General features: G+C 33.6%; 6 protein-coding genes across 7 annotated transcripts; 5 read left to right on the plus strand and 1 right to left on the minus strand.

The window, feature by feature from the left end:
* Positions 292–1,394, plus strand: LOC110262380 (glutathione transferase GST 23-like). Its single transcript, XM_021120076.1, has 2 exons — positions 292–717; positions 892–1,394. The coding sequence occupies exons 1-2, from the start codon at positions 403–405 to the stop codon at positions 1,243–1,245; spliced, it is 669 nt and encodes a 222-aa protein (XP_020975735.1). The 5' UTR covers positions 292–402; the 3' UTR covers positions 1,246–1,394.
* LOC107632171 (probable glutathione S-transferase) lies at positions 1,883–2,743 on the plus strand. Its single transcript, XM_016335847.2, has 2 exons — positions 1,883–2,257; positions 2,342–2,743. Exons 1-2 carry the CDS (start codon positions 1,943–1,945, stop codon positions 2,690–2,692), a joined length of 666 nt encoding a protein of 221 aa, XP_016191333.1. The 5' UTR covers positions 1,883–1,942; the 3' UTR covers positions 2,693–2,743.
* LOC107632167 (glutathione transferase GST 23) lies at positions 4,232–5,463 on the plus strand. The gene is made up of 2 exons (XM_016335844.2): positions 4,232–4,718; positions 4,865–5,463. Exons 1-2 carry the CDS (start codon positions 4,404–4,406, stop codon positions 5,237–5,239), a joined length of 690 nt encoding a protein of 229 aa, XP_016191330.1. The 5' UTR covers positions 4,232–4,403; the 3' UTR covers positions 5,240–5,463.
* Positions 5,889–6,723, plus strand: LOC107632166 (probable glutathione S-transferase). The gene is made up of 2 exons (XM_016335843.2): positions 5,889–6,255; positions 6,321–6,723. The coding sequence occupies exons 1-2, from the start codon at positions 5,938–5,940 to the stop codon at positions 6,669–6,671; spliced, it is 669 nt and encodes a 222-aa protein (XP_016191329.1). The 5' UTR covers positions 5,889–5,937; the 3' UTR covers positions 6,672–6,723.
* Positions 9,462–10,838, plus strand: LOC110262342 (glutathione transferase GST 23-like). 2 transcript variants are annotated; one of them, XM_021120075.1, is made up of 3 exons: positions 9,462–9,597; positions 9,629–9,950; positions 10,110–10,838. In XM_021120075.1, exons 2-3 carry the CDS (start codon positions 9,636–9,638, stop codon positions 10,482–10,484), a joined length of 690 nt encoding a protein of 229 aa, XP_020975734.1. In that variant the 5' UTR covers positions 9,462–9,597; positions 9,629–9,635; the 3' UTR covers positions 10,485–10,838. The 2 variants fall into 2 exon arrangements, with proteins under 2 accessions (XP_020975734.1, XP_016191328.1); XM_016335842.2 differs by having other exon boundaries at positions 9,473–9,950.
* LOC107634042 (protein transport protein Sec61 subunit alpha-like) lies at positions 10,747–13,495 on the minus strand. The gene is made up of 6 exons (XM_016337627.2): positions 13,339–13,495; positions 12,387–12,740; positions 11,686–12,262; positions 11,467–11,591; positions 11,262–11,397; positions 10,747–11,173 (listed from the first exon to the last, which is right to left on the minus strand). Exons 2-6 carry the CDS (start codon positions 12,701–12,703, stop codon positions 10,952–10,954), a joined length of 1,377 nt encoding a protein of 458 aa, XP_016193113.1. The 5' UTR covers positions 12,704–12,740; positions 13,339–13,495; the 3' UTR covers positions 10,747–10,951.

Here is a 13,770-nt window from a genome sequence, read left to right on the forward strand (position 1 = left end):
TATCATACAACATAAAAAATATTAAAAATATTAGAAGATTGTATATTAAATTTTATTATTTTTAATTATTTATTTAATTTTTTTATTTTAATAATCAAATAATATATTTTTAAATATTAATTATTAATTAATAACTAAAAATAATAAATTTTTTAAATTATCTTTGAAAGCCAGATCCAGAATGGTAAGATGGACACGTGGCTGACTACTGAGGTGACGAGGAAGTGCTATTGACTCTCCAAATAAAAATGCCTTTTGGTCAAAATTGGCGTCCAAAATGACACTGGAAATTTGCACAAATTACATGATGAACCAGTCATCACATGAATAATAATCAAGTTTCTTCCATACCTGAAAAGTTACACAAAATAGTGGAATAGTGCGTAAATTGAAACAAAGACAATGGGAAGCAAAGATGTGAAGGTGTTGAACTTTTGGGTGAGTCCGTTCGGTAAAAGAGTTGAGTGGGCACTGAAACTGAAGGGTGTGGAATACGAGTACATAGAAGAAGATATATCCAACAAGAGCAACCTCCTTCTTGAGCTGAACCCGGTTTACAAGAAGGTTCCAGTTCTTGTTCATGGCAACAAGGCAATCGCGGAGTCATTTGTGATCCTCGAATACATCGATGAAACATGGAAGCAGTACCCGTTGATGCCTCACGATCCTTATGAAAGGGCTCATGCTCGCTTTTGGGCTACTTCTGCTCAACAAAAGGTGACTTGTAAAATTCTATCACTTTATTTCCCTTATCAATTTTTACTAGTTATATTTTTCGGTCGAGTTTGGATTATATGATTATATCTACCTAGTCCTGACATGAATAGATGACTTTGACTTTTCTGCTAAGTTACACTTTATTTAATTAACAGATTTTTGTCTTATACGTAGCTTGGGAAGGAAGGGTCATGGACTGCGCTGATTAAGAGCGGAGAAGAAAAGGAAAAGGCTCTGAATACAGCCTCAGAGGTACTTGAGAAGTTAGAGGAAGAGATTAAGGGTAAGAAATTCTTTGGAGGGGACAACATTGGATACCTCGACATTGCACTTGGTTGGATCTCTTACATTATTCCCATCTGGGAGGAAGTTGGGTCAATACAAATAATTGATCGTCTGAAATTCCCAGCCATCAATGAATGGATGACCAATTTCCTCAACCACCCTGTGGTCAAGGATTCCTTGCCCCCAAGAGACAAGGCCCTTGATTACTACCACCTCTCAGTAAAGAAACATACTCCTAATTAATTATATACATATGTATGCTAATGTGTGTTTGTGAGCATCATCATCATATATATATTGTTTTGTAATTAAAAAGGTTGTATGATTGTATCAAAATATTATGACTTGTTATTATATCATTATACGTGACATTCGTACTACGTTATTGTGGATGGCTGGCGTTGTGTTCTTTTATAGTGCTGAGTATATGTTGGTGAGGTTGAACATTAAAAATTTGTCTTAGCTTGTTTCGATGTAATTTATAACGTTGTGATAACAAATCATGATTCGGTTATCGCTTGAATTGATGATCAACATAATGTTCCAATGCTTAATCATTCTGCTATGGTAGTGATTATCTAAATGCGATAACATAGGTTTAGACTTGGAATCCAATCATGCAAATCTCAAAAGTCGTAACTCACTTTAGAGCTTAATTAGCTATCTTAGTAATAATATATAATTATATACGCATAAGTTGGTTAGGTAAAATTAACTATTATGTAAAAGTGGAACGTGTTGTTGCTTTATATTTTATATTTCGAGAAAAAAATTATAAAGGTCAAAGTAGAAATCACGTGGAGCATACTTTTCCAAGATCCACAGATAAAAAATTTGTCGGATAGTACGAAGAAAGAGATGAATGCATGAACCACTTTTGCATATATAATAGTGAAACATGAGAAGGAAATAATTGAAGTGGTAAATTTGGTGCAACACAATGGGAAGCGAAGATGTGAAGCTGTTCAACTTTCATGCGAGTCCATTTGGTCAGAGGGTGATTTGGGCTCTGAAACTAAAGGGTGTTGATTATGAGTGCATAGAAGAAGACATCTTCAACAAGAGCAACCTCCTCCTTGAGTTGAACCCCGTTCACAAGAAGGTGCCTGTTCTTGTTCATTGCAACAAACCAATTGCAGAATCACTTGTGATCCTTGAATACATCGATGAAACATGGAAGCAGTATCCGTTGATGCCTCAGAATCCTTATCAAAGAGCTCATGCTCGCTTTTGGGCTAATTTTGCTGAACATAAGGTATTATTATATTGTTGTTATTATTGTTGGTGTTGTTGTTTAATGTTTTGAAATTCTAGTAACAAGCTTTAATTTATGTAATAGCTTTTGGTGGCTGCCCGGATCGCAAGGCTTAGTAGTGAGGAAGAACAGGAAAAGGCTGTGAATGAGGCAAGGGAAGCAATGGAGAAGATAGAAGAAGAAATTAAGGGGAAGAAATTCTTTGGAGGGGACAAGATAGGTTACCTTGACATTGTAATTGGATGGATCTCTTACTGGATTCCTGTTTGGGAGGAAGTTGGATCAATGAAGATATTAGACCCTTTGAAATTCCCAGCCATCAATGCATGGATCACCAATTTCCTCAGCCATCCTATCATCAACGACACTCTGCCCCAAAGAGACAAAATGGTTGTTTACTACCACAGTCGCAGAAAGGAAGTGTCTCCATCTTGATGTCTACACTTGTTCCATTATGAATAAAAGAATAAACTCTACTTTTCGTCACTTTTCTCCTTTGGTTCACCTCTAATCAGAAATATTATTACTGGTAATGACATATATAATATTAAAAAATTATAAAAAAAAAGAAATTTATCTTTCATTTTATTTCTGAGTTATTCCTCACAATATTCATAGTTGAAAAAGATCTCTCAGTTGTAGTAGTTGAAACAGAGAAAATTAATACCAAATGAATCAAGAAAGACAGTTACAAAAAAAAAATCTACTTTATAGAATTTGAAAAATTTTATTTAATTAAAAAATATTAGTAATAATATCTTTTTCATATTTTTTTAATATTGTTACTTACTTTTTAGATATTAGAAATCATTAATATTTAGGTTGGATTAGACTTGTATTTATAGGGTAAAGTATATTTTTTGTCTCTAAAGTTTAACAAAAGTTTCAAAAATACCTTTAAGTTTTATTTTGTTTCAATTTTGTCCCATAAGTTTTCAATTTGCATCAAATATATTCTCGACGGCTAAATTTTCAAAAAATTTAAGACTAATCTAACGATAATACATGAAAATTATGTTTGATTTGCTTGTGTTGAGGGGTTGTTCTTATGAAATTGTTATTGAATCAGTTTTAAATTTTTTTAAAAAATTAGCCATCAGAGATATATTTGATACAAATAAAAAAATTTTAGGACAAAATTAAAACAAAATAAAATTCAAGAATATTTTTAAAACTTTTATCAAATTTCAAAAATAAAAAATATACTTTATTTTTATTTATACTAAACTAAATATTAAATAATTTTTTAAAAAAATTAAATCATACTTAATAATTTACTACTATTAATTAAAAAAAAAAAGCTGGGGTCGGTATCATAAAATTTATCGATAATAGAATTTGTGTCAAAATTTTCAACAATTTTCTTTTCAATATAATTAAAAGACAATTAGTAAGAAATTCATCTTTTATTTTGTTTCTAAGTTATTTTTCACAATATTCATAGTTAAAAAAGATCTCTTAATTGTAGCAGTTGAAACAGAGAGAATTAATACCAAACGAATAAAAAAAGGCCACAAGAAGAAAAAGAATTCACTTTATGAGATTTAAAAAATTTTATTTAATTAAAAAATATTAGTAATAATATATTTTTCAGATTTTTTGAATATTGTTATTTATTTTTTAGATATTAAAAATTATTAATATTTAAATTAGACTGAACTTTTATTTATATTAGACTAAATACTAAATTTTTTTAAAAAAATTTAAATTATACATAATAACTTATTACTATTAAAAAAAGTTGGGGGGCCGAGGCCACCACTCGCCCCTTTATGTCCGTCCCTGCCTCCACCTGCATGTCCGTCCCTGGATAAGATGTACTTTTGACCAAAACTCATAGGAACAAGTACTCAATTTGGTTTAAACAATCTATTATACTATCAATGACAACGATATATTATGAATTTATCTAATCTTTTAAAATAAAAATAGAAATAATATATTACACGACACTGGTCTTTGTTGATAAAACATTGATCAGAAAAGAAAGAAAATCACGCCGGTTGAACATTGAGAAAAGGACGAGACAGAAAATTCAATGCCAATTAAACATTTAGTCAAGATTGTAGTCTCTACAATAACAATGTTATAGGGTGTGAGGAGAAGAACTAAGCAACCAAAACAAGTAAAGTAGAAGAACAAGATAATGGGAAGCGAAGATGTGAAGGTGCTGTGCTTTTGGGCGAGTCCATTTTCCTTACGGGTTGAATGGGCTCTGAAACTGAAGGGTGTTGATTATGAGTACATAGAACAAGATGTATTCAACAAGAGCACCCTCCTTCTGGAGCTGAACCCCATTCACAAGAAGGTTCCGGTTCTTGTTCATGCCAGCAAACCAATAGTTGAGTCATTTGTCATCCTTGAATACATCGATGAAACATGGAAGCAGCATCCATTGCTGCCTCACGATCCTTATCAAAGAGCTCATGCTCGCTTTTGGGCTAATTTTGCTGAAAATAAGGTATTCTTGGTGTTGTTTTCGAATTCTAGTAACAAGCTTAATCTTTCAAGCCTGCTTGCATAGCACCTCCTCAATGTTTCAATATCTTAGGTCTTCAATAACCAACGTAAAATTATCACTAACTATGCTTTGTATATATGGAACAGCTATTATATGCTTCATTCATTGCCATGGTCGCGAGTGGGGATGACACCGAAAAGGCTCTGAATGTAGCAAGAGACTCGGTAGAAAAGATAGAACAAGAGATTAAGGGGAAGAAATTCTTTGGAGGGGACAACATTGGATACCTTGACATTGCACTTGGATGGATATCTTACTGGATCCCTGTTTATGAGGAAGTTGGATCAATGCAGATATTAGATCCTTTGAGATTCCCAGCCATCAATGCATGGATGACCAATTTCCTCAACCACCCTGTGATCAAGGACAGATTGCCTCCTAGAGATGACATGGTTGCTTACTTCCACACTCGCAAGAAGATTGTGTCTCCTACTTACCATGACTTGATGAAGTATCTTTGAACCTCATATTTTTCAAGAGTAGTTCATATCTATCTTTGAATAAGAGGCTATTTATTTTATTATTTTCTCTCGGGTATTTGAGTTGTATTGCCTTTACAAATGTTATGAAATAATGGTGGAAAACTATTCTGGTTTTTGCATGTATACACCAATGTATCTACAGAGTCTAAATTAATTGATAAATACGCTTCAAATAATAAATAACATCCCTCAAGATTGCAACTTAGGAGTATAGGACCTACCCTATGTTGGTGGCACCATGTTTGAAGTCACAAAGAATTAGTATAGTTGTTTGTATTGCTTCTGCAAATATTATGTTTCAATGGTACAATAAAACCATTGTGAAAGCTTCAATACATCAAATCTCTAGCTAGTTTTGAAGTTCAAAGGATAAAAGGAGAAAGAAAAATTCTAGGAAAAATCAATTGTTATTTACAAGAAGGCCAACTAACTAAACTAACTGTATGTAAGCTAGTTGCCAATCAAGAAAGAAACTAGTTCCTAAAAGCCAAGTTGCTAAAAAAATTATAAAGGTCAAAGTAGAAATCACGTGGAGCATACTTTTCCAAGATCCACACATACAAAATTTGTCGGATAGTACGAAGAAAGATATGAATGCATGAACCACTTTTGCATATATAATAGTGAAAGATGAGAAGGGAATAATTGAAGTAAAGTGGCAGATTTGGAGCAAGACGATGGAAAGAAGAGAAGATGTGAAGCTGTTCAACTTTCATGCGAGTCCATTTGGTCAGAGGGTGATTTGGGCTCTGAAACTAAAGGGTGTTGATTACGAGTGCATAGAAGAAGACATCTTCAACAAGAGCACTCTCCTCCTTGAGATGAACCCCGTTCACAAGAAGGTGCCTATTCTCGTTCATTGCAACAAACCAATTGCAGAATCACTTGTGATCCTTGAATACATCGATGAAACATGGAAGCAGTATCCGTTGATGCCTCAGAATCCTTATCAAAGAGCTCATGCTCGCTTTTGGGCTAATTTTGCTGAACATAAGGTATTATTATATTGTTGGTGTTGTTGTTTAATGTTTTGAAATTCAGCTTTAACTCTATGGAATAGCTTTTGGACGCTGCGTGGATGGCAATGCGTAGTAGCGGGGAAGAACAAGAAAAGGCTGTGAATGAGGCAAGAGAAGCAGTGGAGAAGTTAGAAGAAGAAATTAAGGGGAAGAGATTCTTTGGAAGGGACTACATCGGTTTCCTTGACATTGCAATTGGATGGATCTCTTACTGGATTCCTGTTTGGGAGGAAGTTGGATCAATGAAGATATTAGACCCTTTGAAATTCCCAGCCATCAATGCGTGGATCACCAATTTCCTCAGCCACCCTACCATCAACCACACTCTGCCCCAAAGAGACAAAATGGTTGTTTACTACCACAGTCGCAGAAAGGAAGTGTCTCCATCTTGATGTCTACACTTATTCCATTATGAATAAAAAGAATAAACTCTACTTTCCGTTACTTTTCTCCTTTGGTTCACCTTTGATAATCCAGAAATATTATCGTGGCAATGACATATATAATATTAAAAAGTTATGTAAAAAATTATATAATGTAAGATATATTATAAAAATATATCGACAGAGAATATATTTTAAAGTACAAAAAATATGTGTATTTTTTTATTATTGAAGTGGTCGATTTATCGATATTAGAATCTGTGTTAAATTTTTTAGCATTTTTTTAATATAATTAAAAGATAATTAACAAGAAATCCATCTTTCATTTTGTTTCTTAGTCTTTCTTCATAATATTTATAGATGAAAAAGATCTTTCAGTTGTAGTAGTTGAAACAGAAAAAATTAATATCAAATGAATCAAGAAAGACAATAAAAAAAATCTACTTTGTGGATAATGTAAGATGTATTATAAAAATATATCGATAGAGAATATATTTTAAAGTACTAAAAATGCATGTACTTTTTACTAACGAAGTGGTCGATTTTTCGTATCATAAAATTTATCGATAAAAGAATCTGTGTCAAATTTTTCAGCAATTTTCTTTTTAATATAATTAAAAGATAATTAGCAAAAAATTCATCTTTCATCTTGTTTCTGAGTTATTTTTCACAATATTCATAGCTGAAAAAGATCTCTCAGTTGTAGCAGTTGAAACAGCGAGAATTAATACCAAATGAATCAAGAAGGACGATCATAAGAAGAAAAAGAATCCACTTTATGGAATTTGAAAAATTTTATTTAATTAAAAAATATTAGTAATAATATCTTTTTTTATATTTTTTTAAGGAAAAGTCTAGGAAGCCAGCAATTTTATCAAATTCTAGCCAGCATGTAACCATAAAAAAAGAGTTAGCCATTGGATGAAATCTCACATAATCTCACACCATTAAAAGCCTCATTGATGGCTATTTTGATGACTATAAATCCCAAAAGTTGCTGGCCCCCTAACATTCCTCTTTTTTTAATATTATTACTTACTTTTTAGATATTAGTGTTAGGAAATTATTTTAATTTCCTAATTTATTTGTGGACAATACATATATTAATTGTAATCACAAATTATGCTATTTCAAATTAAATGACTTATACAATGATGATCTCATTTATTGTTATAAATGCTAATTGAATAAGTCATTATTACTTTTGATTTGGAATTAAATGAGAATAAAACCAGATATTATTTTTTGTTCCTTAGATAATTATCTTTTTGGATTTTAGATATATTATCTTTTGGGTTTTAGATACTATTTTATTTGGGCTTAAGGGTTTAATAGGTGCTATGCTCAAATATAAATAGGCCTACAGGGTTTCGGTCCCCAATATACCAAGGCCGCCTTTGTTGCTCTTTCCCCATCAAAAGAGTTGCAGTTCAGTCACTTAGGAATACAGAAGGTTTTGGTTGAGGAAGATCGAAAGAACCACAAGATCCAAATTCTTCCATTAATTTCTGACTCTTATGAGTAAAGATACGCTTCTGCATTATGTTATATTTTTGGTGATTCAATATGGATGATCTAAGATATTGAAATTAATTTATTCCAACAATTATAAATCATTAATATTTAAATTGGATACATAGAACAAGATGTATTCAACAAGAGCACCCTCTACCATTGAGTAATAGCTCAAATGGCATAGTCTCCCCATACTCAATTAAGAGATTGCGGGTTCGAATCTCCTATCTTTGGTTCTCCTTCCGATCCTTAATTACACGACACTGCCTTGTATGCGAATTTTTAGATAACTGTTCTTGCTCTCACTTCTGCTTCCATTCTAACATTTCTTCAATATTTCGAATTAACTTATCCTACTCGAAAATATTTTTCGACTAACAATTATATTATCCTATGATCTAATCTAAAATAAATTAAGCCAAGGATCAGAATACAGAATATAATAGAGTAGTACAGTTGGTCAAACACCCTTGAAGGAGAGAAATTCGAAAGAAGATGGACACGTGGCTGGCTATTGAGACAATGTGGTGAGGAAGTGCTACTGATTATCCAAAGGAATATGCCCTTTGGTCAAAAATTGCCGTCCAAAATGACACTGAAAATTTACACAAATTACGTGCTGAACCAATCATGACATGAATTATAAGTTTCTTGCATATATATATATATACATAGAAGGAACAAAATAGAGTGCAAAACAAAGAAAATGGGAAGCAAAGATGTGAAGGTGGTTAGCTATTGGGCGAGTCCGTTCGGTAAAAGAGCTGAGTGGGCATTGAAACTGAAGGGTGTGGAATATGACTACATAGAAGAAGATATATACAACAAGAGCAACCTCCTTATAGAAGCATCTTTATAGAAGGATCCCTGTATGTAAAAGTGGAACGTGTTGTTGCTTTATATTTTATATTTTAATTAATTTTAGTCGCTAATTTTAATATTTATCTACCATATTTGAGAAAAAAATTATAAAGGTGAAAGTAGAAATCACGTGGAGAATACTTTTCCAAGATCCAGAGATAAAAAATTTGTCGGATAGTACGAAGAAAGAGATGAATGCATGAACCACTTTTGCATATATAATAGTGAAACATGAGAAGGAAATAATTGAAGTGGTAAATTTGGTGCAACACAATAGGAACAAGTACTCAATTTGGTTTAAAAATTATACTATCAATGACAACGATATATTATGAATTTATCTAATCTTTTAAAATAAAAAAAATAATATATTATACGACAGTACGACACTGGTCTGTGTTGATAAAACATTGGACAAATCAGAAAAGAAAGAAAATCACGCGGTTGAACATTACAGAAAATTCAATGCCAATTAAACATTTAGTCAAGATTGAAGTCTCTACAATAACAATGATATAAAAGTGAGACAGAAAATTAAGATAGGGTGTGAGGAGAAGAACTAAGCAACCAAAACAAGCAAAGTAGAAGAACAAGATAATGGGAAGCGAAGATGTGAAGGTGCTGTGCTTTTGGGCGAGTCCATTTTCCTTACGGGTTGAATGGGCTCTGAAACTGAAGGGTGTGGAATATGAGTACATAGAAGAAGATATATACAACAAGAACACCCTCCTTCTGGAGCTGAACCCCATTCACAAGAAGGTTCCGGTTCTTGTTCATGGCAGCAAACCAATAGTTGAGTCATTTGTCATCCTTGAATACATCGATGAAACATGGAAGCAGCATCCATTGCTTCCTCAGGATCCTTATCAAAGAGCTCATGCTCGCTTTTGGGCTAATTTTGCTGAACATAAGGTATTCTTGGTGTTGTTTTGGAATTCTAGTAACAAACTTTATCTTTCAAGCCTGCTTGCATAGCACATTCTCAATGTTTCTCTGTTCCTATTCGATATCTTAGGTCTTCAATAACCAACCTAAAACTATCACTAACTATGCTTTGTATATATGGAACAGCTATTATATGCTTCATTCATTGCCATGGTCGCGAGTGGGGATGACACCGAAAAGGCTCTGAATGTAGCAAGAGACTCGGTAGAAAAGATAGAACAAGAGATTAAGGGGAAGAAATTCTTTGGAGGGGACAACATTGGATACCTTGACATTGCACTTGGATGGATATCTTACTGGATCCCTGTTTATGAGGAAGTTGGATCAATGCAGATATTAGATCCTTTGAGATTCCCAGCCATCAATGCATGGATGACCAATTTCCTCAACCACCCTGTGATCAAGGACAGATTGCCTCCTAGAGATGACATGGTTGCTTACATCCACACTCGCAAGAAGATTATGTCTCCTACTTACCATGACTTGATGAAGTATCTTTGAACCTCATATTTTTCAAGAGTAATTCATATCTATCTTTGAATAAGAGGCTATTTATTTTATTATTTTCTCTCGGGTATTTGAGTTGTATTGCCTTTACAAATGTTATGAAATAATGGTGGAAAACTATTCTGGTTTTTGCATGTATACACCAATGTATCTACAGAGTCTAAATTAATTGATAAATACGCTTCAAATAATAAGTAACATCCCTCAAGATTGCAACTTAGGAGTATAGGACCTACCCTATGTTGGTGGCACCATGTTTGAATTCACAAAGAATTAGTGTATTTGTTTGTATTGCTTCTGCAAATATTATGTTTCAATGGTACAATAAAACCATTGTGAAAGCTTCAATACATCAAATCTCTAGCTAGTTTTGAAGTTCAAAGGATAAAAGGAGAAAGAAAAATCAATTGTTATTTACAAGAAGGCCAATCAAGAAAGAAACTAGTTCCTAAAAGCCAAGTTCAGCGGCGATGTTCCCTCTCTAATGTGTCAGACAACTCACATAAGATGGTAGCAGCAAGCACGATCTCAGCTCCTGTGCCAAATGAACCCATCATCAAGTCTCCAAGCACAGTTAACGCCCCAATGCACATTCCACCATAAACTGCAGCAGTAACTACATAGAGATTCAGTTTCCTTCCCATATTTAAGTTCCTCTCTCCATCCAACGTCAATTGTTGTTTCTACAAAAGTCAAAACATTGTTCAAAGAGTATGTATGAAGATGAACATGAAGCAGAAGAAGGAAAAGAAAGGTCTGCATTTGTCATACCCGAAGCTTCTTAAGTAGACGTTTGGAAGAACGACCAGTAACTTCAATCCATGCCTTTGAGATCAATGCGCAACCTCCAAGCATAAACGCCACATAGAGAATACCATGGATAGGATCGGCCAGCATGTTTGCCAAGCTGCATAATGATCAAAATAGTGTGTGTAAAATGATAAATAAGCCAATGAAAGAATCAAACATGTCTTACCTTGCTGGTGGCGTGACATAATAGGCTAGACCGCCGGCAGGAATAAATTGGCCCGAATGCTCGCACAACTTCCATGTTCCCAGTATGCTTGTGAAGAGACTTGAACTGAAATTCCAATGCAGATACTGCAATGAAACAATTCTTGTTATCGGTGAATGAGATATCTTGGTTCAAGCAAAATCAATATCCATAACAGGCAGTATAAAAACTTAAAACTACCTGGGAGAACAAGTAGATAATGGAAACAGAAGAAGATTGAAGAATGATGGGCATGTAAGAGGTATAGAAAAGCTTAATTGGAATTGTGTTCCTTGCCCCTCTAATATTAGTTGATCTCACACGAAGACCAAAGTAAAAACGATCAAAATAAACGACAAGAAGGAAGATCACGATTGTAAGAAGCAGGTTGAAGACATTTGGAAGATTCTGTCGAAAGAATGCCTCTTGGAGAGCACCAACTTTGTCTGTCCTAGTAATAAGGACATGGACTAGTTCTGTAACAGCACCTTCAAATTCAGCTCCCCTGCCACTCTTGATTGTTGTGAAGCTAAAAGCTTTCCAAATTATGCTCCCACATATATTCGCAGCGATGAATGGTGTGACTCCAGTACTAATGAGACCATATCCTTTCTGAAAAAATTGATCAAGGTATATGACAGTTATTCCTCCAAATAAAATTTGACCTATTACAAAGAGACTATCCTCCCATCCGAGTTGGCCATACAGTCCATATTTGATACAGCCAAAGGCTTGAACAATTGTAATGATGATTCCCAGGATCATCTGATATGAATTTCTGCATGGGAAAAGGTTAGAAAATACTCATTAGTCATAATGCAAGAAATCAGTAGCATGGTAAAAGTGAAACAAATCTAGAAGATTAATGTGCTCATGATGCAAAACTGGCTAAAAGTACTTACATTATTGTAGGACGCTGATATCCTGCCAAGAAGTCCATCATATATCTGGAAATAACAATTGGATAGATGCCAAGCTCCATAAATGTCCTGGGGCTTGATGCAAAGATGCGGCGCATCAGATGAAAGGGATCAGCATCCTTAGTTGAATGTATTCTAGAAAGAGAAAGATGGCTCCAGAAAAGAAAGGTTAACCAAAAGGCCACAGTGTTTATCAGCATGTTCCTAAAGGGGAGATTCGTGGAAGCTTGCGGCACTTCTGCAAGATACGGAAGAAATGGATTAAGCAAATGCTGAACTCCGAACCGTAATCTTGCCATTTGGACTAGCAAAACTGATTTGTGCCTGTTTAACCCCCTGCAAAAACCATTCAAATATATCATAAAAAATGCAGGTAATTGAAAAGAAAGAATCATTGAAGATGAAAACCTTCTTGGAGCTATTGTCATTTGTAATGAATAACTATAAGTTGAGTCTCATTTTACTCAGAGCAGAGCCCCTTTACTTAGACATAAATATTACACAGAACAATTCAGAATATGCTCAATAAATCGGACAAGGACAATTAATTTTCCACAAGAAATGCAAGATAACAAATCTTTATAATTGAGTGCGAATCTATTAACAGCAAATAGTTATTAGATCATGCATGCCACTATACATACACACAGCTATCTAAATTTCTCAGCCAAAACATTAAGAGCACTGAAATCTTTAGAGGGAAGAAAATCTTCAAAAGTCAAAATTTTTCCTCCGTTGAATCAAATCTTTGATAAACCAGTTAAAAATAGTGTACATTCAAATCAAACTGAAGATGGAAAGGTCAAATACATGATAGAAGCAAAGAAACAAGAAAAGTGGGATTGAAACTTGCAGAACAAGAAAAGAAAATGTAATGCCTAATGAGAAAGAAAAGTGAAAACTGAAAAGAGAAAACACAGAGAAAGGAGCATACGATAGGATCAGCAATGGAAGATCTTCAGTGAAATTGAAAAGCTTTCAGGAGGTTTAGACTTTGTTTCCTTTTGGTAGTGTTGTGTTGCAGTGTAGCGGTATCTTCACTTGTCTCCAACTGATATTCATCAACCTTTATTTATATCAATATTTGTAACAGAATTCAGACAAGTTTTCCTTTTTCAGTTACCGGGGATATTATCAATTCTTGATTTTCTTTTTTTAAAAAAAGAAAGATTAATTGAAAAAGGTTCTTGTTATTTAAGTTTAATAAAAATGCCAAAGAAACTCACTCTCTTTTAGACTGTAGTCACTATTTCGACTAGAATTTTCTTTTAACAATTAATCCAAAACTCTAAAATAGTGCAACTGTCAAAATATCTCGCTAGTCTAATCTTTAATATATTAAATTTAATGTATATTTTTTTAGGCT

This window comes from Arachis ipaensis, chromosome B03, assembly GCF_000816755.2.
Source record: "Arachis ipaensis cultivar K30076 chromosome B03, Araip1.1, whole genome shotgun sequence".
Taxonomy (NCBI): Eukaryota; Viridiplantae; Streptophyta; class Magnoliopsida; order Fabales; family Fabaceae; genus Arachis; species Arachis ipaensis.